Source organism: Leucoraja erinacea, chromosome 22 (assembly GCF_028641065.1).
Source record: "Leucoraja erinacea ecotype New England chromosome 22, Leri_hhj_1, whole genome shotgun sequence".
NCBI classification, from domain to species: domain Eukaryota; kingdom Metazoa; phylum Chordata; class Chondrichthyes; order Rajiformes; family Rajidae; genus Leucoraja; species Leucoraja erinaceus.
Genome location: NC_073398.1, coordinates 852,590 through 878,747, shown reverse-complemented (window position 1 = coordinate 878,747; position 26,158 = coordinate 852,590). Strand labels below are relative to the sequence as shown.

Below are 26,158 nucleotides of genomic sequence, written 5' to 3'. Positions count from 1 at the left end.
TCAGAGACTGATGTACAAGGACCCCCAGGTCTCGTTGCACCTCCCCTTCTCCTAATCTGACACCAATCAGATAATAACCTGCCTTCCTGTTCTTGCCACCAAAATGCTGGAGTAACTCAGCTGGTCAGGCAACATCTCTGGAGAGAAGGAATGGGCGACGTTTGGGGTCGAGACCCTTCTTCAAACTGAAAGTCGGGGAAGAGGGAGGCACAGAGATAAGGAAGTGTAGGGTGTGAAAATGAGATATCAGAGGGGATGAAGCTGAAGGAAAATGTACCATGTTAGCTAGGAGAAGGTGACAACGGAGTATACAGTATAAGGATAAAAATGTAATCAAGTGGACAGTCAGACTGGTCAGAGAACTGGGAAGGGAGAGGGCTGGAGAGAGAGAGAAAGCAAGGGTTACTTGAAGTGAGAGAAATCAATATTCATACCGCTGGGGTGTAAACTGCCCAAACTAAATATGAGGTGCTGTTCCTCCAATTTGCGCTGGGCTTCACTCTGACAATGGAGGAGGCTCTGGACAATAAGGTCAGTGTGGGAATGGGAGGGGGAGTTAAAGTGTTTAACAAACGGGATACCAGGTAGATTAAGGTGGACTGAGCGGAGGTGTTCAGCGACACAATCGCTGAGCCTGCGCTTGGTCTCGCCAATATACGGGAGATTGATTGATTGACACAGCAAGGAAACACATCCTTCTGCCCCCCAAGTTGTCTCTGGAACGTCGAAGGTTGAGGGGAGACCTGATAGAAGTACATACAATTATGAGAGGCAAAGATAGGGTAGACAGTCAGAACCTTTTTGCCAGGGTGTAAATGTCCACCACATTGCACATGATTCAAGGAATCTCCACTCACCATAAAGATGATTATGGGATGAGGTTTGACAGGAAGTCCAAGGGTATCAGTGGGATACTCTCCTTCATATCTGTTCCCAATCCGGTACTTTTCAAACATGTGTACCAATTCCGTGAGAGATGCCTCCACTATGCTGCGCAGGAGATTGGACATGAGGGTGGCAACGCTGGCAAAGAAGTGATCCATCTTCTTCATTCTCACCTCCTGCAACAACATCGGGAAGACCTTCAATATTTACATAGATACATAGACAATAGGTGCAGGGGAGGCCATTCGGCCCTTTGAGCCAGCACCGCCATTCAATATGATCATGACTGATCATCCACAATCATCCTGTCTTCTCCCCATACCCCTTGATTCCGCTAATCCTTTCTAACTCTCTTTTGAATGCATCCAGTGAATTGGCCTCCACTGTTTTTCTGAGGCAGAGAAATCCACAGATTCACAACTCTCTGGGTGAAAAGGTTTTTCTTGATCTCAGTTCTAAATGGCCTACCCCTTATTCTTCAACTGTGGCCCCTGGTTCTGAACTCCCCCAACATCGGGAACATGTTTCTTGCCTCTAGCGTGTTCAAACTCTTAATAATCTTATCTGTTTTAATAAGATACCCTCTCATCCTTCTAAACTCCAGATTATACAAACCCAGCCGCTTAATTCTCTCAGCATGTGACATACCTTGTATGCTGCACCTACGCTGCACTCCCTCAATAGCAAGACTGTCCTTCCTCAAATTAGGAGACCAAAACTGCACACAATACTCCAGGTGTGGCCTCACCAGGGCCCTGTACAACTGCAGAAGGACCTCTTTGCTCCTATACTCAACTCCTCTCGTTATGAAGGCCAACATACCATTTGCTTTCTTCACTGCCTGCTGTACCTGCATGCTTACTTTCAGTGACTGATGTACAAGGACACCCAGGTCTTGTTGCACTTCGTTTTCCTAACCTGACACCATTCAGATAATAATTTGCCTTCCTGTTTGTAATGTATTCATGCATATTCATTACATGCTAATGAGTTGGTCTTGTATATAAGTAGGGAATGTTGGGTAATAAAACTCTCTTGTGATCCAGGCAGCCTGTGTGTAATTTATTGTTCATTCTACTGTCCGGAATATAACAAAATTGGCGACGAGGATGGGATCGAGTTTGTGAACTCATCCTTTAAATACAGTGCAGGACTGTTTTACAACACGCAGGATTGTTTAACAGTTTAAACAGTCAATACGGAGTTGTGTCACAGTTGTTTGCGAGCTAGACACGGGAGGCCTGCAGATCCTTGTAGGCAGGGGGCTGCAGTAAAACAGCAGCTGGAGAAATTGGCAAGAGTTTCTCAGGCTATCTCTATGTTGTGTCTACGTGGCAAGATGTCATCCTTGGGAGTGTACAGCTAAGGAGAACGGCATGATGGCAGCGTCCACAGGCTACATTGGGAACCTTGGAACCTTTGAGAAGAGTAGAGAGCCATTCAGCTCCTACATGGGGAGAGCAAACATGTTTTTCACGGCAAACAATATATTGGAGATGAGTGGTGAAGGAGAGATAGTGACTGAAACAAATAAGGCCATTTACGAACGCATGAAAGCAATTCTGCTCACGGAGATCAGTCCTGAAGTGTACGGCACACTCGTGAATCTCCTTACACCCTTAAAGGCAAAAGACGTGCCAATCAATGACATTATAAATAGGTTGGAGGAGCACTTCAACCCAAAGCCTCTGGACATTGCAGTAAGCTATAAATTTGGCACTCGAAACCAGAAACAGAATGAGTCAATCAATGATTACATTGTTGTCTTGAAAAACTTAACTGTACACTGTAACTTTGGACCCTTTCTTGGACACGCACTACGAGACAGATTTGTTTGGTCTAGTGGATGAATGAATTCAGTCCAAACTGATGAACAATCCAGATCTCACATTCGAGGAAGCATGCAAGATTGCTACCACAATGGAGATGGCATCAAAGAATGCTCGGGAGTTTCGTCCACCATGGACTGCAGTGGCCGTTTACAGTCACAAGGCAGTGCCTATGGCCAAACCAAGAGGCACTAAACCAACAGTATGGGGCGTGGAGCCGAGTTCAGCCAGTTGTTATCGTTGCAACGGTCATCACTCATCCCAATTTTGTCAGTTCAAAATGGCCAAGTGCTATAACTGCCAGAAGAAAGGCCACATCGCCTCAGCATGTCGGGCCGAGCTTAAAACAGGAAACCAACAATCTGCGGGAATCAAGCAACAACACCGAAGAGGAGTTCATAACTTGATGAACCCAGATGAAAATGAACTTGGGTTGTACACATTTATGCAACCAACATCTATAAGCCTACAACCAGCCAAGGTAAGAACTTTCAAACTAAACTAATGATCAATGAACAGTTAATCGATATGTGTATTGACACAGCAGCAGATTGTTCGGTCATTAGCAGAGACCTGTACGAAACAAAGTTCCCACAAATACCATTGTTTGAGAGTAAGGTCAAGCTGAGACCCTACTCGGGTGAAGTTCTGGAGACATGCAGACAAATGAACTGTAAAGTTCAGCATAATGGTCAGTCAGTAACACTGCTCATCATAGTGGCCAGCTACAGAAATAAACCAACCCTCCTTGGAAAGGATTGGCCCAGTAGAATAGAATTAGACTGGAAGAACATTTTCAGCGCTGATTTGTCCAAATCACATCTTGAAAACGTCATGAGCAAACATGCAGACATTTTTGCCGACAGTTACACGGGAATAACAGGGTACTCTGCACACATTCGACTTAAGGAAGATGTGAGGCCTGTGTATTGTCGACCAAGATCTGTACCATATGCACTAAAGCAACAAGTGGAGGAAGAACTCGACAGGTTAGAGCGTAATGGAGTACTCGTGAAGACAGACCAGAGTAACTGAGCAACGCCAACTGTGGCCGTACCCAAGGCTGACAAAACTGTTCGACTATGTGGTGACTACAAAGTCACAATCAACCAAGACGTTGATGACGAACAATATCCGTTACCAACCTCGCAAGATCTATACGCAGAACTTAGCAGAGCAAGAGTCTTCACTAAATTGGATTAGTCTCACGCTTATGCCCAACTCAATGTTGACAAGGAAAGTCAGCAGTACTTGATTATCAACACACAAAAGGGCTTGTATTCATATACAAAGCTGCCCTATGGTGTGAAATCATCCCCAAAAATGTTTCAGTCTGTCACGGATCAAATGTTACAAGGCATTCCGCACTGTGTGTGCAACCAGGATGACCTATTGATATTCACAGAAGGCATGGTAGAACATCTGGAAATTCTTGAGCAAGTTCTCATGCGACTGAACTGCTACAATATCAAACTGCGACAAAGTAAATGTGCATTTGCACAGTCAGAGGTGGTCTACCTTGGACTCAAGGTAGACGCCAATGGACTTCGCCCAGTGAAAGCAAAAGTTGAAGCAATAGTGAATGCTCCAAAACGCAACAATGTGTCAGAGTTACGATCATTCCTTGGGATGGTGCAGTTCTATGCACAATTCCTTCCAGATTAGCAACTGTGCTAAAGCCACTACATCATCTGCTACAAAAAGACGTGAAATGGACGTGGGGTAAGGAACAGCAACGTGCATATGACATCTGCAAGGAAAACTTGACAAGTGACAAACTTCTTGTTCACTATCACACTACACGTGAGATGAAACTTGCTTGTGATGCTTCAAGTTATGGTGTAGGTGCAGTGATCTCCCACGTAATGAATGATGGACAGGAAAAGCCTATTGCTTTTGCATCCCGCACCCTATCATCTAGTGAACGCAATTATGCACAGATAGAAAAGGAAGCACTCAGCATCGTGTTTGGAATCAAGAAATTCCATCAGTTTCTTCTCGGCAGACCATTCACTCTGGTAACTGATCACAATCCACTACTAGGGATACTTGTCAGCTATACCTTCCATGGCGGCATCAAGGAAGCAGCGCTGGGCAATTTTGCTGTTCCAGTATGACCACAAGGTTGAGTAGAGAAGCTCCAAGTGCAACGCAGTTGCAGATGCGTTGTCCCGGCTGCCCCTTGAGAACTCTGAAGTGGGAAGTGAGAACTCAATCTATACACTGCAAGTTGTAGATGATGACTTTCCAGTGAGTGCAACAGAAATTGCAGCAGAAACAGAGAAAGATACTGTGCTGAAGAGAGTCTATGAACAGACATTGAACAGTTGGACTGAAATCGATAGTGGATTGAACTCAGTTCTGAACTCAGAGCTGAAGCCTTTCCATAATCAATGCCATAAATTATCATGTGAGCAGGGATGCATTAACTGGAGTTGCAGAGTGGTTGTACCAGGGTCTTTGAGAAACAAAATTATGAATGAACTTCATGCCGAACATCCTGGCAGAGTAAGCATGAAGTCAAATGCCAGAAGGTTTGTGTAATTGGCCTGGTATTGACAGTGACATCGAGTCACTGGTGAGAAATGGGGTCAAGCACTACTACTGAGTGTACCATAGATGAGTTGAGATCAATTTTTACATGCCATGGCTTACCGGAAGAACTTGTTTCTGATAACAGGCCACAGTTTCGTTCAGAACGGTTCAAAGAGTTCATGCAGCGGAATGGTGTAAAATACACACTTGTTCCCCCATACCATCCAGCCTCCAACGGGGCGGCGGAAAGGTCTGTTAGAGTTGTCAAAGATGCTCTCAAGAAACAGGTTTTGCAGAGTAGTTCAAAGCTCAGCATGAAACATCATTTGGTTAGTTTCTTGCTGAAGTACAGAACCACACAACACACAACAACAGGTCACTCACCTGCAGAACTGTTGATGAAGTGAAGGCTAAGAATACGCCTAAGTCTAGTTCAACCCAATTTGGCTTTGAGAGTTGAACAAAAACAGTTAAGCCAAAAGCGTCACTTCGACTCCCACAAAAAGGAGAGGTACTTCAAGCCAGATGAGCAGGTTTGTGTTCTCAGTCCTCCCAACAAGTCCAGTAGAGACAAATGGGACGTTGGGAAAATAGTGGAAGTGTGTAGAACAAAAAGATACTTAGTTGAAGTTGGAGATAGGATCAAAAGTGTTCATGTTGATCAAATGATTCCAGCCAAAGATGAACCAAAAACGGAGCATGAAGTCCTAATCCCTGAGTCTTTATCAGAAAGTGAGTTGGAAGAGCCAACTATGATTGAAACACAAAGTTCAGTTAGTACAGACAAAGAAACAAGTTCAAGTTCAAGTTCAAGTGAGTTTATTGTCATGTGTCCCTGTATAGGACAATGACATTCTTGCTTTACTTAAGCACACAGAAAATAGTAGGCATTTACTACAAAACAGATGAATGCGTCCATATACCATGATATAAATATATACACACATGAATAAATAAACTGGTAAAGTGCAAATAACAGAAAGTGGTTATTAATAATCAGAGTTTTGTCCGAGCCAGGTTTAATAGCCTGATGGATTAAAACAGATTCCTCTGGTCAAAGTCAGAGTACTAAAACAGAGCCAAACAAGTCTACAGTTGAGTCAACTCCTAAACCTGTTACACCTGTTACTGTTAGACGATCAGGCAGGATCCGTAAACCAGTAGTCAGATTAGGTTTTTAAGTTAAGTAACTCGCTGTCTAGGTAGAATGAAAATGTGTAAATATGTAAAATAAATATATTGTGTTATCATTTAAAATTGAATGAAAACTGGTTTAAATCAAGTATCATAACAAGAAAATTGTAACTGTGTAAGATTTAATACTTAAAAAAGGAGAGCAGTGTAATGTATTCATGCATATTCATTATATGCTAATGAGCTAGTCTTGTATATAAGTAGGGAATGTTTGGTAATAAAACTCTCTTGTGATCCAGCCAGCCTGCGTGTAAGTTATTGTTTATTCTACTGTCCGGAATATAACACTGTTCTTGCCACCAAAGTGGATAACCTCAAATTGATCCACATTATACCGCATCTGGTGGTACAAAGGGTAAAATCCAATGCGTTTGTTTAAATGCAAATATTCTTCAACATTAGGGGCGGCATAGTGGCACAGCGGTAGAGTTGCTGCCTAACAGCATTTGCAGTGCCGAGAACCCGGGTTCGATCCTGGCTACAGGTGCTGTCTGTACGGAGTTTGTACATTCTCACCGTGACCACGTGTGTTTTCTCCAAGATCTTCAGTTTCCTCCCACACTCCAAAGACGTACAGGTTTGTAGGTTAATTGGCTTGTTTGTTATATTTACGCACTTTTAAATTGCAATAAATCCATACAAAATAAAAAAGAAAAAGAAAAAAAGACACAGAACAGTACACTATAGAAATCAACAAGAAACGTCCCCCCACAGCAGAATTCACTGTGAGGGATGGCACTAAAAAATATCCAGTTCTCCCCCTCATAGCCCACCCGAGGTCGGGGTCTATATGTGGCCTCCTCAGCCAACCCGATGTTTTCAGGCCCTCTTGCCGCGAAGCTGGATCATCGGCGTCGGGTGTACATTCTTCAGCGGCTTGGACTGAAGCGGCCGCTTCCTCCCCGAAGACTGCATTGTCCAATTGCCTCTTGTGTGTGTAGGATTAGTGTTAGTGTGCGGGGATTACTGGTCGGCGTGGACTCAGTGGGCCGAAGGAACTGTTTCCACACTGTATCACTAAACTAAACTAAACTAAAATTGAACAGAACATACCCGATTTAATTTTTTGAAACTGACCCAGGCAGCTCTTCACTGCCTTTGCTTTCTTTCTCTTAACTTTAGATTTAGTTTAGTTTAGAGATACAGCACAGAAACAGGCCCTTCGGCCCACCGAGTCCGTGCTGACCAGCGATCCCCGCACACTGTCCTACACACTAGGGACAATTTACAATTTAATCAAAACCAATTAACCTACAAACCTGTACGTCTTTGAAGTGTGGGAGGAAACCGGAGCACCTATATAAAACCCACACAGGTCGCGGTGGGAATGTACAAACTCTGTACCGACAGCACCCGTAGCCAGGATCAAACCCGGCTCTCTGGTGCTGTAAGGCAACAATTTTACTGCCGCGCCACCGTGCCACATTGCGCCCTCTCCTCTCACCTGTGGCTTGGGATGAAGGGCTCAATAGAGATCGGTGGAAATGGGGGAAACAGATACAATGAAGAACAAGACTTCAGATTAGAGGGGTGGAAGGGAAGGGTAGGTGGACAGTGAAGGAGAGAGAAGATGGTTGTCAGAGGGTACTAGCCACTGAAACCCCAATACCTGAATCTCCTCTTCGGTTGCACAGACCTTTTACAGTGTTGTGTTCTGGGGACCATGTGAGAGGAAAGGATGCAGACAAGATTCACGGGGATGTTGCCAGGACTCGAGGGCTAGCGTTATAGGGAGAAGTTGAGCAAGTTGGGACTTTATTCCTTGGAGCGCAGGAGGATGAGGGATGATAGGGATGTACAAATCATGAAAGGTCTCTTGCCCAGTGGGGCACATAGTTTTAAGGTTAAGGGGAAAGATTTTATCGGAGTCTGAAGGGTACCTTATGTGTATGGAACAAGCTGCCAGAGGAGATGGTTGAGGCAGGGACTATCCAAACATTTTAGAAACAATTAGACAGGTGCATGGATAGGACAGGTTTAGAGAGATATGGACCAAACGCAGGCAGGTGGGACTAGTGGAGATGAGACATGTTGGTCAGTGTAGGCAAGTTGGGTCAAAGGGCCTGTTTGCTCACTGTATCACTCTATGAGTCCGACATGTCCTTCATCGAGGTGATAGCCTTACGGTTGCCATGGGATTAACATACCACAAGTGCTTTAGTGTGGGTGACATTTGGGTCAGTCTTGGGTACGACTGCCAGTCAGAGCTCAGAGGGTTGAGGCTTCTGATTAAATGATTGATTGATTGATGGATTTAGTTTAGTTCAGTTTAGAAATGCAGCAACATTCGGGGATCGCACAGACCAGTGATCCCCGCACACTAACACGATCCTACACACACTAGGGACAATTTACAATCATGCCATGTTAATGAACCTACAAACTGGTACGTCTTTTGTAGTGTGGAAGGAAACCGAATCTCTGAGAAACCCACGCAGTCACGGGGAGAACGTACAAACTCCGTGCAGACAGCGCCTTAGTCAGGATCGAACCCGGGTCTCAGGCGCTGCAAGTGCTGTAAGGCAGCAACTCTACCGCTGTGCCACCGTGCCACCCTGATCGATTGATTGAAGGAGGCTGAGGTGGTCAGCGTTTGACAGCACTTGGCCTCTACTCGCTGGAGTTTACAAGGTTGAGAGGGCATCTTATTGAAACTTACAGAAAGGCATAGATACAGTGGATGTGGAAAAGATGTTTCCACTGGTGGGAGAGTCTACGACCAGAGGTCACAGCCTCAGAATTATAGAGCACTCTTTTAAAAAGGAGTCGAGGAGGATCCTCTTTAGTCAGAGGGTAGTTAATCTGTGGAACTCATTACCAGAGAAGGTTGTGGAAGCTGTCAGTGGATATTATTACGGCAGAGATAGACTAATTCTTGATTGGAATGGGTGTCAATGGGGTTATGGGGAGAAGGCAGGAGAATGGGATTAGGAGGCAGAAATCAGCCATGATTGAATGTTGGAGTGGACGCGATGGAATGAACTAGCCTAATTCTACTCCTACAACTTGTGAATTTGTCAGCATAATAGATCCCTGGCCGTTCACACTTATTATTGCGTAATGGAAATAATGCAAGATGGCGGGTACCTCATTATCCTGGGGCATCCAGGACTCCACCTTCTCCCTGTTTTCACCGATTATATCACAGCAATCCGTCAGCCATAGATCCCGCAAAGTGGTTACCCTGGTCTTCGTAACCATGGCAACGTGGTTAATTAGCTGATCAAGGGTGAAGGGGAAAAGCTGCTCCAGGGGCTGGATTTCAATCAGTCTGAAGTTCCTGTATCTAAAACAGACAAACAACCAATGACGTCATGTGATAGGAACAGAATTGGGCCATTCGGCCCATTAAGTCTACTTCGCCATTCAATCATGGCTGATCTATCTCTCCCTCCTAACTCCATTCTCATGCCGTCTCCACATAACCTCTGCAACCCGTACTAATCAAGAATTTATCTATCGCTGCCTTAAAAATATCCATTGACTTGGCCTCCACCGCCTTCTGTGGCAAAGAATTCCACAGATTCACCACCCTCATCTATAAAGTATATGTGAAAATGGTCAACAAAATGCAACAATGAACACATCAGGTAGACGCACAGTGTAGGAAGGAACTGCAGATGCTGGTTTACACCGAAGATAGACACAAAATGCTGGAGTAACTCAGCGGGTCAGAGAAGGAATGGGTGAGGTTTCGGGTCGAGACCTTTCTTCAGTCTGATGTCATGGGAGTGGGCGTTTCTCTGCCAAGGTAAGAAGCAACACAACTACATTTTTGAACAGAGATTGTATGGATGCAAAATGATAACGTTTACTTTGCTCAGTTTACTTCAGAGAAACAACGTGGTAACACACCCTTCAGCCCACCTAGTCCGTGCCGACCAGTGATCCCCACACACTGACACTAGTTAAAATAACCCCCAAAAACACACTACATGCACCATAACAGTGAGTCTCAACACAAGCAATGTTTTGGGGTAAATCCCTTTTTCATATTCAATAACAGTCTCAAGCCCTTCCTGACTCAGGCCATTTTAAGGCATTGGTGAAAATTAAGTGGTTACCTGGTCTGAAAGTTGAGCAGCATTATAGACATGACTGGGTGAGTGATGTACAAGGTATCTTTGATCTTGAGACGTGCACCTTCTATGCTTTCATGCCATGGAAACCTCTCCCTGCCAGCAGTCTCTGACGCCTACAAACAAATAAAACAAGTTGCAGCAAGCGCCAGGAGATGAAGAAAGTAAAGATGCAAAGCATGGCCATTGGTGGTTATTGATCGGTGGTCATATCCACCCATACAGCGGTCAAGTCAAGTCAAGTCAAGTCAAGTTTATTTGTCACATACACATACGAGATGTGCAGTGAAATGAAAGCGGCAATGCTCGCGGACTTTTGTGCAAAAGACAAACAACAAAACAACCAAACAAATTATAAACACAATCATAACACACATATTCTTTTACATAATAAATAATGGAAGGAAAAACGTTCTGTAGAGTTAGTCCCTGGTGAGATAGGCGTTTACAGTCCGAATTGCCTCTGGGAAGAAACTCCATCTCAACCTCTCCGTTCTCACCGCATGGCAACGGAGGCGTTTGCCTGACCGTAGCAGCTGGAACAGTCCATTGCAGGGGTGGAAGGGGTCTCTCATGATTTTGTTTGCTCTGGAGTTGCACCTCCTGTTGTATAGTTCCTGCAGGGGGGTGAGTGAAGTTCCCATAGTGCGTTCGGCCGAACGCACTACTCTCTGCAGAGCCTTCTTGTCCTTGGCAGAGCAATTCCCAAACCAGATGGTAATATTCCCGGACAAGATGCTTTCCACCGCCGCTGCGTAGAAGCACTGAAGGATCCTCGGAGACACTCTGAATTTCCTCAATTGCCTGAGGTGGTAAAGGCGCTGCCTTGCCTTACTCACGAGTGCTGAGGCGTGTGATGCCCATGTCATATCCTCAGAGATGTGGACTCCCAGATATTTAAAACAGTTCACCCTATCCACAGGATCCCCATTTATACTCAATGGAGTGTACGTCCTCGGATGATGTGCCCTCCTAAAGTCCATGATCAGCTCCTTCGTTTTTTTGATGTTCAAGAGGAGGCTGTTATCCTGGCACCAGAGTGCTAGATCAGCCACCTCCTCCCGGTAGGCCTTCTCATCGTTGTCTGAGATCAGGCCCACCACCACAGTGTCATCAGCAAACTTAATTATTGAATTGGAGCTGAACCTAGCCACACAGTCATGTGTGTACAGGGAGTACAATAGGGGGCTGAGGACGCAACCCTGGGGCGATCCTGTGCTCAGGGTGAGGGACTTCGATGTATTCCCTCCCATCTTGACTACCTGGGGCCTGGCGGTGAGAAAGTCCAGGACCCAGGCACACAGGGAGGTGTTGAGCCCCAATTCCATTAGCCTCCTGGCCAGTCTGGTGGGGACTATCGTGTTGAAGGCTGAACTGTAGTCTATGAACAGCATCCTCACGTAGCCCCCCTTCTGGCTGTCCAGATGGGAGAGAGCGGTGTGCAAGACCTGGGAGACCGCATCGTCCGTGGATCTGTTCGGACGGTATGCAAACTGCAACGGGTCCATGTTCCGAGGGAGGAAGGTGCAGATGTGATTCTTCACCAGCCTCTCAAAGCATTTCATGACTACCGAGGTAAGGGCCACCGGACGGTAGTCATTCAGACAGGCTGGGGAGGCATATTTTGGTACTGGTACAATGATACGGACCACGGTAGAGTTGCTGCCGTACATCGCCAGAGACCCACCGGGGTTCCATCCCGATTACGGGCGCTGTCTGTACGGAGTTTGCACCTTCTCCCCGTGACCTGCGTGCGTTTTCTCCGGGTGCTCCTCGAATTTACGCGTGGCCTCCCTTCGGTTTGTAGGTTAATTAGCTTTGTTAGATTGTAAATTGTCCCTAGTGTATAGGCTAGTGTTGGTGTAGGGGGATCGCTGGCCGGCGCGGACTCGGTGGGCCGATGGACCTGTTGCTGCGCTGTATATCTAAACTAAACTAAACCATGATCATTTCTATATTCTGCTATTCGCCAAATGCATTGTCAATCTGTAGAAGAATTATCCTCATTTTAAATATGGATAATGTAAATATAATTGTGGCACAATTTTAATTTCTCCTGCACCATGAATACTGTCACCAAACTCGGTGGTTGCATTTGTTTGATGTGTTTGGGTTTTGTTCCAGATGCTGAATAGGAAGCTTGCCCATTGAGGTTTAGTTTGCTTTCCTTTAGTTTAGAGATACAGCGCAGAAACAGGCCCTTCGACCCACCGAGTCCGCGCTGACCAGTAATCCCCACACATTAACACTCCCACACACACGGGGGACAATTTACCATTTCACCAAGTCAAATAACCTACAAACATGTACATCTTTGGAGTGTAGTTGGAAAACGAAGATCTTGGAGAAAAGCCGCAAGGTTAGTGGGAGAACGTACAAACCCTGTACAGACAGCACCTGTAGTTAGGATGGAACCCGGGTACTGGCGCTGTAAGGCAGCAACTCTACCGCTGTGCCTTGGTTTTGGAGTTGTGGAAGGAATTTCCATCCCCATGTCCCTCCATAGCTGTACCCCATTGGATGTGGAAGCCTCAACACCAGTATTCCATAGCTTTGTGATAAAATACTGGCTCCAGTCTTAGGAATTCGAGTGAATGAAAATACTATCAATTATTAGTTTAGTTTAGTTTAGTTTATTGTCACGTGTACTGAGGTACAGTTTATTGTCACGTGTACTGAGGTACAGTAAAAAGCCTTATGTTGCGTGCTAACCAGTCAGTGGAAAGACAATACATGATTACAATCGAGCCATTCACAGTGCACAGATACATGATAAGCGAATAACGTTTAGTGCAAAGTAAAGCCAGTAAAGTCCGATCAAAGATAGTCCGAGGGTCAGCACTGCTCTCTGGTTGTGGTAGATGGTTCAGTAACAGGCGGGAAGAAACTGTCCCTGAATCTGGAGGTGTGCGTTTTCACACGTCTATACCTTTTGCCCGATGGGGAGAAGAGGGAGTGGCCGGGGTGTGATTCGACCTTGATTCTGCTGCTGGCCTTGCCGAGGCAGCGTTATTCAACATCTCCAGTGAGTTTCTACTTTTCCATTCATAAAAACGCTATCAAAATTTCCTCACACATTCTGATGATTGGACATTTCTTTCCTACCTTAGGAGGAAGTTCGATGCCGAGCCTCTCTTGTTCCACTGGGTCTAACAGCACATAGTCAAGGATTGCCTTCTTAATGGCAGTGGTGTACATATCCTCAATTTCCTAAGCAGGGGGAAAAACTTGTGCCTTTCAGTCAACATTATTGTATTGATTATAGCATCACAGCCCACCATGCCCACACCGACACAGCCCACACCGACACAGCCCCATGTCCACACCAACACAGCCCACATCCACACCGACACAGCCCACATCCACACCGACACTGCCCACCATGCCCACCATGCCCACACCGACATAGCCCACCATGCCCACACCGACACAGCCCACCATGCCCCACCATGCCCACACCGACACAGCCCACATCCACACCGACACAGCCCACCCTGTTCACACCGACACAGCCCACCACCACACCCACAGCCCTGACGACATAGCCCACCATGCCCACACCGACACAGCCCACCATGCCCACACCGACACAGCCCACACCGACACAGCCCACCATGCCCACACCGACACAGCCCACCATGCCCACACCGTCACAGCCCACCATGCCCACACCACCGCAGCCCACCATGCCCACACTGACACATGCCCACACCGACCATGAAATGGCCATCTAGACTGATCCGTTTCACCAGCACTTGGTCCATTGCCTTCTATGCCTTGGAGATTCCAATGTTCATCATGAACCTTCTTAAATTTCATTGGGCGACACAGGAATTGTAATGAATTGTAATATCTTTATTTAATAAAATTCCTGAGACTTTGTGTCCAATTCATAGATTGATAGAGACTCTATGTCCAGTTCATACAGACACAACGACTCTATGATTTGGACAGATAGTTCCAGGACTTTTATTAAATAAAAATAATACAAATCATTCTGAATAGCCCAAAGGTCAGATAGGCAATTCAGTGAAGAAAATGTCCAAACTATTTTTACAGAGTATTCTGGAGATTGTATATCTGGCAGTACCTGCAGAGAGAGGAAGCTGATTCACAGTTCATGTTGATCCTTCATCTACACCGCTGGCTGGTTATGTTCAACTGGGAATTTCAAAGCAAGTTTCACCGCATACCTTTGTTCATACATTCTATGTGTGGAACGGAACAGCTGATGTTTTTTTTTAACTGAAGAGAGCCACAAAGTGCTGGAGTAACTCGGCGAGTCGGGCAGTATCTCTGGAGAAAAAGGATGGGTGATGTTTCACAGGGGGACCCTTCTTCAGGCTGAAAATATAGGGGACGGAACTGGAGGTAGGAACAGGCCAGCACAAATCAGGGCCAGCAACTGATGACCAAAGAAGGGTGGAGCCCACAATGGCCTATTGTTGGCTGGGGTAGAGGTGATAACGAAGAAATACAGAGATGTGAACAGTGGAACGTAGGACATTTAGACTGGGGGAGGGGAGAGAGAGGCAATGCAGGGGTTACTTGAAATTAGAGAAACATCACATCCTGTTTTCTCCAGAGATTGCATGACCAGCTGAGTTACTCCAACACTTTGTGTCTATTTTCATACATTCTATGGCTGGGGTTTGACCCTGCATTTACTGTTGTATGTGAGTGGACCTTATGTTGATCCTGAGTGGGGTTAGACATTGCATTCACTAAGCTCTCTTCACTCTTGTTTTGCAAAGACTACCTGGTTCTTGAGCTAGTGATGAACCAGGGAGATGCATCTTGGTCATGATCTCCAAATGCATCTTTCGCTTACTAAAGTTTGGCTGCCCATGGATACTGCCTGAATACTCCCAGCATTCCCTTCTATTTCGGATCTCCAACCATTCCTGCTCTCACAGTTGCAGCAATGTTTACTTTCATTTAGGGATATAACGTGGAAACAGGCCCTTGGGCCCCCTGAGTCAGCACCAACCAGCAATCACCAGTACACTCGTTTGAACCTACACACTAAGGAGAATTTACAAATCACAGGAGCTAATTCACCTACAAACCTGTACTTTGGAGTGTGGGAAGAAACTGGAGCTCCCGGTGAAAACCCACGGAGGTCACGGGGAGAACGTGCAAACTCCGTACAGACAGCACTGATAGTCAGGATCAAACCCGGGTATCTGGCGCTGTAAGGCAGCAACTCTACTGCTGTTCCATGGTTCCACATCATCTCTGGGTCATTGTCCTGAAAGTACCAGCATGGTATTACCTAACCCACACCAGGGCATTCGCAAGGGCATTGAGTGAGTAATTAATGGTGTCCAAGGTGGCAATGCACTCACCCAAGTATAAATGAACAAAGCTGCAGATACTGAGCTCACTGCCATCCATCACAACTCCCGCTGCTTCCCAAAAAGCTGGATTTTCTCGGAAGAACACAGCTACCTCATAGCCAATAGCTGCTAGAACATGTTCAATTACAGGACATCATTTGGTACATGGATAGGACAGGTTTAGGGGGATATGGGCAAAGGCGGGCAGGTGGGACTAGTGTAGCTGGGACATGTTGGCCGGTGGTTGTGGGCAAGTTGGGCCGACGGGCCTGTTTCCATTCTGTGTCACTCTATGACTCTATGAAATCATAAGGGACTGTCCCACGAGCACGCGACTCCATGCGGCAAGTGCGACCTACGCGACTCCATGTGGCAAGCGCGACCTCACCAGAAGCGGGGGCTGCGCGGAGGTCGAGTGAGTGACATGAAGTGCGAGCGAAGTCCGCGGAAAGTTCGCTCGTGACGTATGGCGGCGAGGCGGCTGCGGGCCGGCAGACCGTTGCTGCGTGGAATTTTTGAACACGGTCAGATTTTCGGAGCCCAGTGCGATGTCGGGACAAGCTCCGTACAACTCCATACGGCTCCCGCGAGGCCGTACGGCTCAAGTGACCACGTTAGGTAGCGCTTGCCGCATGGAGTCGCTTAGGTCACACTTGCCTGATGGAGTCGCATGCTCGTGGGACAGGCCCATTAGACACCACAAATGCTTCCCATACCAAGGCCCATGACTCATCACACCAACAATGAAGACACCAAGCTTGAGTTTGAGTAGAGTTTACTGTGACCTGTACTAAGGTACAGTAAAAAGCTTTTGTTGCCTGCTATGCAGTCAGCAGGAAGACTATAAATTATTACAATTGAACCATCCACAGATACACGATAAAGGGAATAACATGAACAATGTTTAGTGCAATATAAAGTCCAGTAAAGTCCGATCAAAGATAGTTCGAGGGTCTCCAATGCGGTAGATAGTGCTTCAGGACCATTCTCTAGCTGTGGTAGGATGGTTTAGTTGCCTGATAACAGCTGGGAAGAAACTGTCCCTGAATCTGGAGGTGTGCGTTTTCACACTTCTGTACCTCTTGCCTGATGGGTGAGGGGAGAAGAGGGAGTGGCCGGGGTGAGACTCGGCCTTGAGTATGTTGTTGTAGGGAACATGCTGAACTTCCTAAGGCTTCTAAGGAAGTAGAGGCGATGGTGTGCTTGACTTTGGTGGCTGTTCAATGTGCTGCACAAGTCGTTCTACAACAAGATTTCCTCAAGATACTGTAGACACAAAGTGCTGGAGTAACTCAGTGGCTCAGGCAGCATCTCTGGACAAAAGGATTGGTAATGTTTTGGGTCAGGACCCCTCTTCAGAATGAAAGTAGAGGGGAGGGAACTGGAGATAGGAGAAGGCCAGAACAAATCAGGGCCAGCAACAGATGATCTAGGTGGAGTCTATATGGTCCATTGTTGGCTGGGGAAGAGGTGATAACAAAGTGATACAAGGATGTGAACAGTGGAACTTGTCGACGACTGGGGAGTGTGGGAGCAAACCGGAGCACCCAGAGAAAACTCACGCAGGTCATGGGGAGAATGTACAAACTCCATACAGACAGTACCCGTAGTTAGGATGGAACCCGGGTCTCTGGCGCTGTACAGCAGCAACGCTACCGCTGCGCCACCGTGCCACACATTTTGGAGTAGATGGGGAGAGAACGTCTCTGTGGTAATGGTGGAGGGAATGAGTGTTTAGGTTGGTGGATGGAATGCTAATGAGGTTGGCGGCTGTTTGCACTGGTAGGCGTCCCCTGTTTGGAGATAAGCTTGCCCAGATCCATGGAACTATTCCAACACACCCCTGGTGCAAGGTCCACATGGTGTCAGGATACTCGCTGCAAGATACCCATCCTCTGCTCAGTTAGAGGTTTTGGATGTAGATGGCCTGTAGGCTGCCACTGACTGGGATCCAGAATCACGATGGTCAAGTTCACTTTAGTTTAGTTTATTGTCACAGCTATCCAGTCAGCGGAAAGACAATACATCATTATCATTGAGCCATTCACAGTGTACAGATAGATATGTAAGAGAATAATGTTTAGTGCAAGGTAATGCCAGCAAAGTCTGATGCTCACTCTGGCAATGGAGGAGACCCAGGACAGAGAGGTCGGATTGGGAATGGGAGGGGGAGTTGAAGTGCTGAGCCACCGGGAGTTCAGGTAGGTTAAATTGGAGGAACAGTACCTCATATTCCGCCTGGGCAGCTTGCATCCTGATGGCATGCATGTTGAATTCTCCCAATTTTGCTAGCCCTTGCTGTCTCCACCCCTTCCTTAACCCTCGAGCTGTCTCCTCCCATCCCCCTGCCCTTGGGCTCCTCCTCCTCCCCTTTTTCCTTCCTTCTCCCCTCCCACCCCCCATCAGTCTGAAGAAGGGTTTCGGCCCGAAACGTCACCTATTTTCTTCGCACCATAGATGCTGCTGCACCCGCTGAGTTTCTCCAGGAATTTTGTGTATCTTCGATCTTCTAGCATCTGCAGTTCCTTCTTGAACCCAAAGTCTGATCAAGGATAGTCCGAGGGTATCAAGAATAGTGAGTGTCAATCAAGTGTCAATACAACCTCCGTACAGACAGCACCTGTAGTTGGGATCAAACCCGGGTCTCTGGCGCTGTGATGCAGCAACTACACTGCTGCGCCACCGTGCCACTCTGCTGCTGTGGTCCACGTTAGACACAATTTTAACTTTAAATCTTATTGGCTCAAAAATAATCAATAAAATGGCCAAGCTAGAATAGACACAGGAAGGCACAGGTCAGCATCATGTCAGGCAGCCTCATTTGAGCATGGGCTATCTTGTTTACTTATAATATCTGTACACTGTGGAAGGTTTGATTGTGATCATGTGTGGTCTATTTTGCTGACTGGTTAGCACGCAATATAAGCTTCTGACTGTACCTTGGTGGCGTAGTGCTAGTTACAGCATCAGCGACCCGGGTTTGACCCTGACTTCTTCTTCTTCTTGCGTACGGCGTGCACAGCCTAAAGTTGTCAGACAACTTGTTCTATTTGATCTTATTTGATTGTGCACGCCGGGTTGATTGCATTTGTCGAAACAGGGCAGACCACGTGAAGGTTGCAATCTCCCACCCCTGACCCTGACTACGGGTGCTGTCTATATCGAGTTTGCACGTTCTCCCCATGATCTACTTTGGTTTCCTCCCACGCTCCAAGACATACAGGTTTGTAGGTTAATTGGCTTGTTATACATGTAAATTGTCCCCAGCGTGCGCAGGGTAATTCTAGTGTGCTGGTCTCAGTGGGCCGAAGGGCCTGAGTCCGTGCTGTATCTCTCTAAACTAAACTAAACTAAACTAATTCGACACTTCCAGCAAAATAAAGAAGCTCAGACGTTGGTCACTTACTCACCAGCACCAGAGGTACACTCAGAGTTTCATACTCATTACAATAACCATTTAAATGGAGTGTGTTCCTCAACATGTACCTACCTGCGTTAACTTCTGGCACAGTGGTGTGTGGTCATCAGCTGGGACGGAGGCATAGATTCTCTGTAGCCATTCCTTACTCAATGGAGTCACAACTGATGGGTCAATGCATTCTTCAAGAAGGTCATGGTACCTAGAAGGAAAGCAAGGTAGACACTAAGCACTGGAGTAACTCAGCGGGTCAGGCAGCATCTCTGGAGAAAAAGCATGGGTGACGTTTCAGGTTGAGACCCTTCTTCAGTCTGAAAGTAGAGGGGAGAGGGAGAAATGGAGGTAGGAAAAGAGGGGAGGATGCTTCTCAAACTGCGGAGCATCCTGGACAATTCGGCTCACCCCCTCCATGATGCACTGGTCAACCTGAGGAGCACCTTCAGCAACAGACTGGTTCCACCAAGATGCAGCACAGAACGCCACAGGAGATCCTTCTTCCCTGTGGCTATCAAACTGTACAACTCCTCCCCCTTCTGTCATGGGGTAGACTGAGACTGACACCACCCACCCCAATCTTTGCACATCCCCCAAGCCTTTCCAGATGTCACTTCAATTTAATGTTTCATGGATTTTGTGTTTTTGATGACTGTTGGCAGATCAATTTCCCTTCTGGGATCAATAAAGTTCCATTGCATTTTATCGTATCGTAAAAGGCCAGAACAAAGCAGGGCCGGCAACAGATGACCAATGTGGAGTCCACAATGGCCCATTGTTGGCTGGGAAAGAGGTGATAATGAAGGGGTACAATGATGTGAACAGTGGAACTAGTAGGCCAACTAGGGTGGGGAAAGGACGGGGAGATACGGAAAGCACGGTTTACTTGAAGTGAGAGAAATCAACGTTCATGGTGCTGGGGCGTAAGATGCCCAAGTGAAACATGAGGTGCTGTCCCTCAAATTAGCGCTGGGCCTCACTCTGACAGTGGAGGAGGCCCAGGACAGAAAGGTCAGAGCGGGAATGGGAGGGGGTGTTAAAGTGTTTGGCAACTGGGTGATCGTGTTGGTCAAGGCGGACTGAGCGGAGGTGTTCAGTGAAACACCGGTATCACCAGGGATTCAGGTTCGATCCTGACTACGGGTGCTGTCTGTACATAGTTGGTACCTTCTCCCCGTGACCTGCGTGGCTTTTCTCTGAGGTCTCCGGATTCCTCCCACGTACAGGTTTGCAGGCTAATGGGCTTGGTAAAAATGGTAAATTGTCCCTAGTGTGTGTAGGATAGTGTTAGTGTGCAGGGATCGCTGGTCGGAGCGGACAAAACTAAACTAATCTCCACATCTCACAGTCCCATAAACTGTTTCTGGTGACAAACTATTAGTTTAGTTTTGTTTGAAGATAGATGGCGAGTTAAGGGCCTGTCCCACTTGGGCTTCATTTGCGCGTCACGTAGATGGCACGCGGAGATTTTGTACATCCCAAGATCCTGGGGCGCCGCGGCCGACCGCGTGTCACTGCCTACGTCACCACGCACGCGTCGTGACGTGTAAATTATGTCACGTAAATGACGCGCAAATGACGCCCTAGTGGGACAGGCCCTTTACTGGCTGGGGGTTTCCTCCCCTCTTATAGCCTTACGATTGAGTGAATGTTGCTGATTAAACAGAAGATTGACACAAAAAGCTGGAGTAAAGGGTCTGTCCCACCTGGGCGTCATTTGCGCGTAATTTACGCAACATGATTTACGTGTCACGATGCATAACGCGCATGTGATGCGCGCGTGATGTGCATTACACGCGCATGGTGCGTGGTGACGTAGGCAGTGACACGCAGTTGAGCGCCTCGCCCCAGGATTTTGGGATGTACAAATTCTTCACGCGCTATCTGCGTGACGTGCAAATGGCGCCCAAGTGGGACAGGCCCTTAACTGAGCAGGTCAGGCAGCATCTCTGGAGAGAAAGGATGGGTGATATTTTGGGTCGGAACCACTCTGTACATCACTGCTGTTGAGGGACATGCCATTAATTGTACATATTCCCATTACGTTCAACTCCTAAAGTGCAACGTCTCACACTTGCTTGGATTCAATTCCAGCTGCCATTTCCATTTCTATAGCTGATCTATATCCCGCTGTATACTTTGACAGCCTTCTGCACATTACAACCTCAGCAGTCTTTGTTTTAACCAAAAATGAATCAATTATTACAAGAATAATGCGTACAATACAAAACAATACCAACAAACCCACCGCCATAGTACAAAGTCAAACAGACATTCAAATATACTGAGCATGAAACAACCGTGTTACAATCCATGTCAAGGATACATTCCATCTGCCCGCGGTGCCCAGCGGTACCGGAAATCCCCCAGGGTGCCTGTGGACATCGCGTAGTCCCTCTCTAGTACAACCCAGGCACGGACATAACCCTGAAATATCAGCAGCCTTGGTGACATCTGCAAACATACTAACCAACCTGTCTGGACACTGGGTCACAGGGCCCCATGTTCAAGAAGGAATGGCTGATGCTGGAAAAACGAAGGTAGGCAAAAGTGCTGGAGAAACTCAGCGGGTGAGGCAGCATCTGTGGAGCGAAGAAAATAGGCAACTTTTTGGGCTGAAACCCTTCTGTTATATCTGTTTATCTGTTATATAACCATATAACAATTACAGCACGGAAACAGGCCATGTCGACCCTTCTAGTCCGTGCCGAACACATAATCTCCCCTAGTCCCATATACTAGCGCTCAGACCATAACCCTCCATTCCCTTCCCATCCATATAACTATCCAATTTATTTTTAAATGATAAAAACGAACCTGCCTCCACCACCTTTACTGGAAGCTCATTCCACACAGCTACCACTCTCTGAGTAAAGAAGTTCCCCCTCATGTTACCCCTAAACTTCAGTCCCTTAATTCTCATGTCATGTCCCCTTTATCTGATTATCTGATTATCTGATTGACTTTGTACTGGAGACTGGGTCACAGGGCCCCGTGCTGGATCCTAGGTCACAGGGCCTTGTGGCCTGGATCACAATGCTGGAGCCTGGATCACAGGGCCCCATGCTGGAGCCTGGATCACAGGGCCCCATGCTGGAGCCTGGATCACAGGGCCCCATGCTGGAGCCTAGGTCACAGGGCCCCATGCTGGAGCCTAGGTCACAGGGCCCCATGCTGGAGCCTGGATCACAGGGCCCCATGCTGGAGCCTGGGTCACAGGGCCCCATGCTGGAGCCTGGGTCACAGGGCCCCATGCTGGAGCCTGGGTCACAGGGCCCCATGCTGGAGCCTGGAAGGCCCCATGCTGGAGCCTGGATCACAGGGCCCCATGCTGGAGCCTGGATCACAGGGCCCCATGCTGGAGCCTGGGTCACAGGGCCCCATGCTGGAGCCTGGATCACAGGGCCCCATGCTGGAGCCTGGGTCACAGGGCCCCATGCTGGAGCCTGGATCACAGGGCCCCATGCTGGAGCCTAGGTCACAGGGCCCCATGCTGGAGCCTAGGTCACAGGGCCCCATGCTGGAGCCTGGGTCACAGGGCCCCATGCTGGAGCCTGGATCACAGGGCCCCATGCTGGAGCCTGGATCACAGGGCCCCATGCTGGAGCCTGGATCACAGGGCCCCATGCTGGAGCCTGGGTCACAGGGCCCCATGCTGGAGCCTGGATCACAGGGCATCGTGGCTGGAGCCTGGGTCACAGGGCCCCATGCTGGAGCCTGGGTCACAGGGCCCCATGCTGGAGCCTGGGTCACAGGGCCCCATGCTGGAGCCTGGGTCACAGGGCCCCATGGCTGGAGCCTGGACCCTGGGTCACTGGGCCCCGAGGCCGGTCTCTGGGGCGCTGGAGTGGAGGCATTAGGTGTGGATTCGGTGGCGTTCGAAGAGGAGGACGGTGCGGCGATTGTTGATGGTCGTTGAGGACGGGCCACGTGGGAGCAGGAGGGGGCACCTCCGGAAGTAAAAGGAGTACCCGGCGTGGGGGAATGGCCATGAGGATGAGGAACAAGGAGTACCCGGCGTAACTTTGCAAGCAGCCTGTAGGTGGCGACCCTTTGCATTCGGCGATACATGCACAACAAAGAACTTCACTGTGCCTCCACTTGTCACAGTCCTCTAACCCAAACATTGTCCATCACCACCACATTCTGTCTTCTATCAGTAAACTGGTTCTGAACCCATACAGCCAAGTCACTGTTAATCCAGTACATCTTAAACCATCAGGATCAGCCTACCATAGGGGAATTTATGAAATGCCTTGTGAATATTATGTAGATAATGTCAAAAAACCTCCTCAAAACACTGCCGTGTACACAGCCATGCTGACTGTCCCGAGTTAACCTATTCTCCCAAAATGGGAGTAAATTCTATCCTGAAGAATCCTCTCCAATAGTTTCCCAACCACTGATGTGAGGCACAACGGCCTAGAATTCCCTGGATATCTTTATTTCCCTTCTGAAATAAAAAAATATGATCTCCTCTCCAGACCTCGTGGACCAAGGCTGTGGCCGGAGAAGATGCAAAGACCTTTGCCAAGGCTCCTGCTGATTGGTATATATCCCGCTGTATACTTCAACAACCTTCCTCACATTCCATGACCCCAGGTGTCTTGGTGTCATCTTTCTTAATAACCAGGGATCTCCTCTGTTAATAACCAGGGTAAATCACAGCAGGTCATGGGGATGTATCCACCTTAATGGATAGACACATAGAGTCTCTAACCCAGAGATGGGGAATCGAGAAGCAGAGCACTAAAGGTTCTTTGCTCTACCTGTTGTACACGTGATTGTGTTTATTGTATTCACGTGTAGTATTATCTGATTTGATCGGAGAGCACACAAACAAAAGCTTTTCATCGTATGTTAGTATCAGTGGCAATAATACACCTAAACCTGAAGGGTGGCCCCACAACGTGTTTTGTAAAGTTATAATGGAACATCAAATTGGAGGAACAACACTTTCATATTTCGCTTGGGCAGCTTACACCCCAGCGGTATGAATATTGACTTCTCTAACATAGTAACCCTTGCATCCCCACTCTCTCTACCCTTCCCCCACCCTAGTCATCGTACTAGTTTCACTGCCGTCCTGTTGAGTTCCATTGTCTGTATAACTCGTTATCACCAACCCCACAGCCAACAATGGACCATTGTGGGCTCCACCTGTCCTTCATCATCATTGCTTTTTGCACATCTTTCATTCATTTGACACACCTTCTTTATCTCTCGTTTCCCATTCTCCTGACTCTCAGTCTGAAGAACGGTCTCAACCCGAGTCGTCACCCATTCCTTTTCTCCAGAGATGCTGCCTGTCCTGCTGAGTGACTCCAGCCTTTTTTGCCTATCTTCGGTGTAAACCAGCATCTGCAGTTCCTCCATAGACATCTCAACTCGTGTCTTCACTGCTTGTACAGGAGTCTGAGATGTCCTTCGCTTGGTGAGAGGGGCCGCATCAAATAGCATGACCTTCCTTGCCTCTGACATCTTGCAGCCGACCTTGAAGGCACTGGAGACATGACCCCGGTTCACCCTCCTACCGCCCTTGTTCCTCGCATCCGATGTCTCCAGTTCCTTCCCGGCCGCTGACCGCCGAGTCTTGCTGAGAGCCACGTGGACTATCAGGCCACTTTGCAGCAATGCTTTGCTTCATTATCTAGGTGACACGCTGTTGGCTATGGGCACTGATCATGTTATTGATGGCTCTAATTTGAAATGGCAGCACAGTGGGACAGCTGCCCTCCAGCCCATTCATTTCACGGGCAGTGTCACTTATTACACATTAATACCAAAGCTTCATGCAGCTTCACACACAGGATGATTCATAGTTTTCATATCCGCCGTGTAGTAAACACAGTGGGAAGATAAAGCTCAGGACCAGTGCCACTTATTTTCATTGGCGAAGATAGACACAAAAAGCTGGAGTATCTCAGTGGGACAGGCAGCATCTCTGGAGAGAAGGAATCGGTGACGTTTCGGGTTGAGACCCTTCAGACTTTGTTGAGTTCACATTGAATCTGAAGAAGGGTCTTGACCCAAAACATTCCTCTTTTTCTCCAGAGATGCTGCCTGACCCACTGAGTTACTCCAGCTCATTGTGTCTACCTTCGATGTGAACCAACATCAGCAGTTTCTTCCAGCACAATAATTGACTTTAGTTCGTCTTCTCATTTTTTAAGTCGAGGTACCACCCAATGAGTTACACCAATCTTCAGTGTAAACATGTTCAAAGGAGCAGAATGAGGCCTTTCAGCCCATCTAGTCTACTCCGCGATTCAATCATGGCTGACCTATCTTTACCTCCTAACCACATTCTCCTGCCTTCACCCCATAACCCATGACACCCGTACTAATCAAGAATCTATCAATCACCACTTTAAAAATATCCATTGACTTGACCAATTGACTCGTCCATTGTCTTAAGCCAGCGTCGGCAGTTCCTTCTTGCATATTTTTATTGCCATTGGTGCAGTTGAGTTTAGAGATACAGCATGGAAACAGGCCGAACATGGGTACGCTGTGTGTTATCCCACTTTATCACCCACTCCCTGCTGCACATTTGGAACAATTTTTAACGAGGCCAATTAACCGACAAACTCATGTCTTTGAGACATGGGAGGCAACTGGAGCACCGGAGGTACCCATGCAGTCACAGGGAGTACGTGCAAACTCCACACAGACAGCACCTGAGGTCAGGACCAATCCTGGGTCTCTGGTGCTGTGTTCTACCAGTGCCACCACATTGATATTTGTTATTAATTTATTATTATCATAGTCATAGAGTCATACACCATGGAAACAAACCCATCGGCCCAACCTGCCCACACCGACCAACATGCCCCTTCTACACTAATCCCCCCTGCTCACGTTTGACCCATATTCTTTAAAACC

The 26,158-nt window shown here is 47.5% G+C and overlaps 1 protein-coding gene across 1 annotated transcript in view; it reads right to left on the bottom strand.

The window, feature by feature from the left end:
* LOC129708029 (dynein axonemal heavy chain 3-like) overlaps positions 1-26,158 on the bottom strand; it is a 426,708-nt gene that overhangs the window by 347,207 nt on the left and 53,343 nt on the right. Inside the window, exons 8-12 of the mRNA XM_055653570.1 lie at positions 19,352-19,481; positions 13,628-13,732; positions 10,508-10,638; positions 9,531-9,729; positions 858-1,061 (exon numbers count right to left, since the gene is read on the bottom strand). Of these exons, the coding sequence (XP_055509545.1) occupies positions 858-1,061; positions 9,531-9,729; positions 10,508-10,638; positions 13,628-13,732; positions 19,352-19,481 (769 nt within the window). The remainder of the gene's footprint in view (positions 1-857; positions 1,062-9,530; positions 9,730-10,507; positions 10,639-13,627; positions 13,733-19,351; positions 19,482-26,158) is intronic.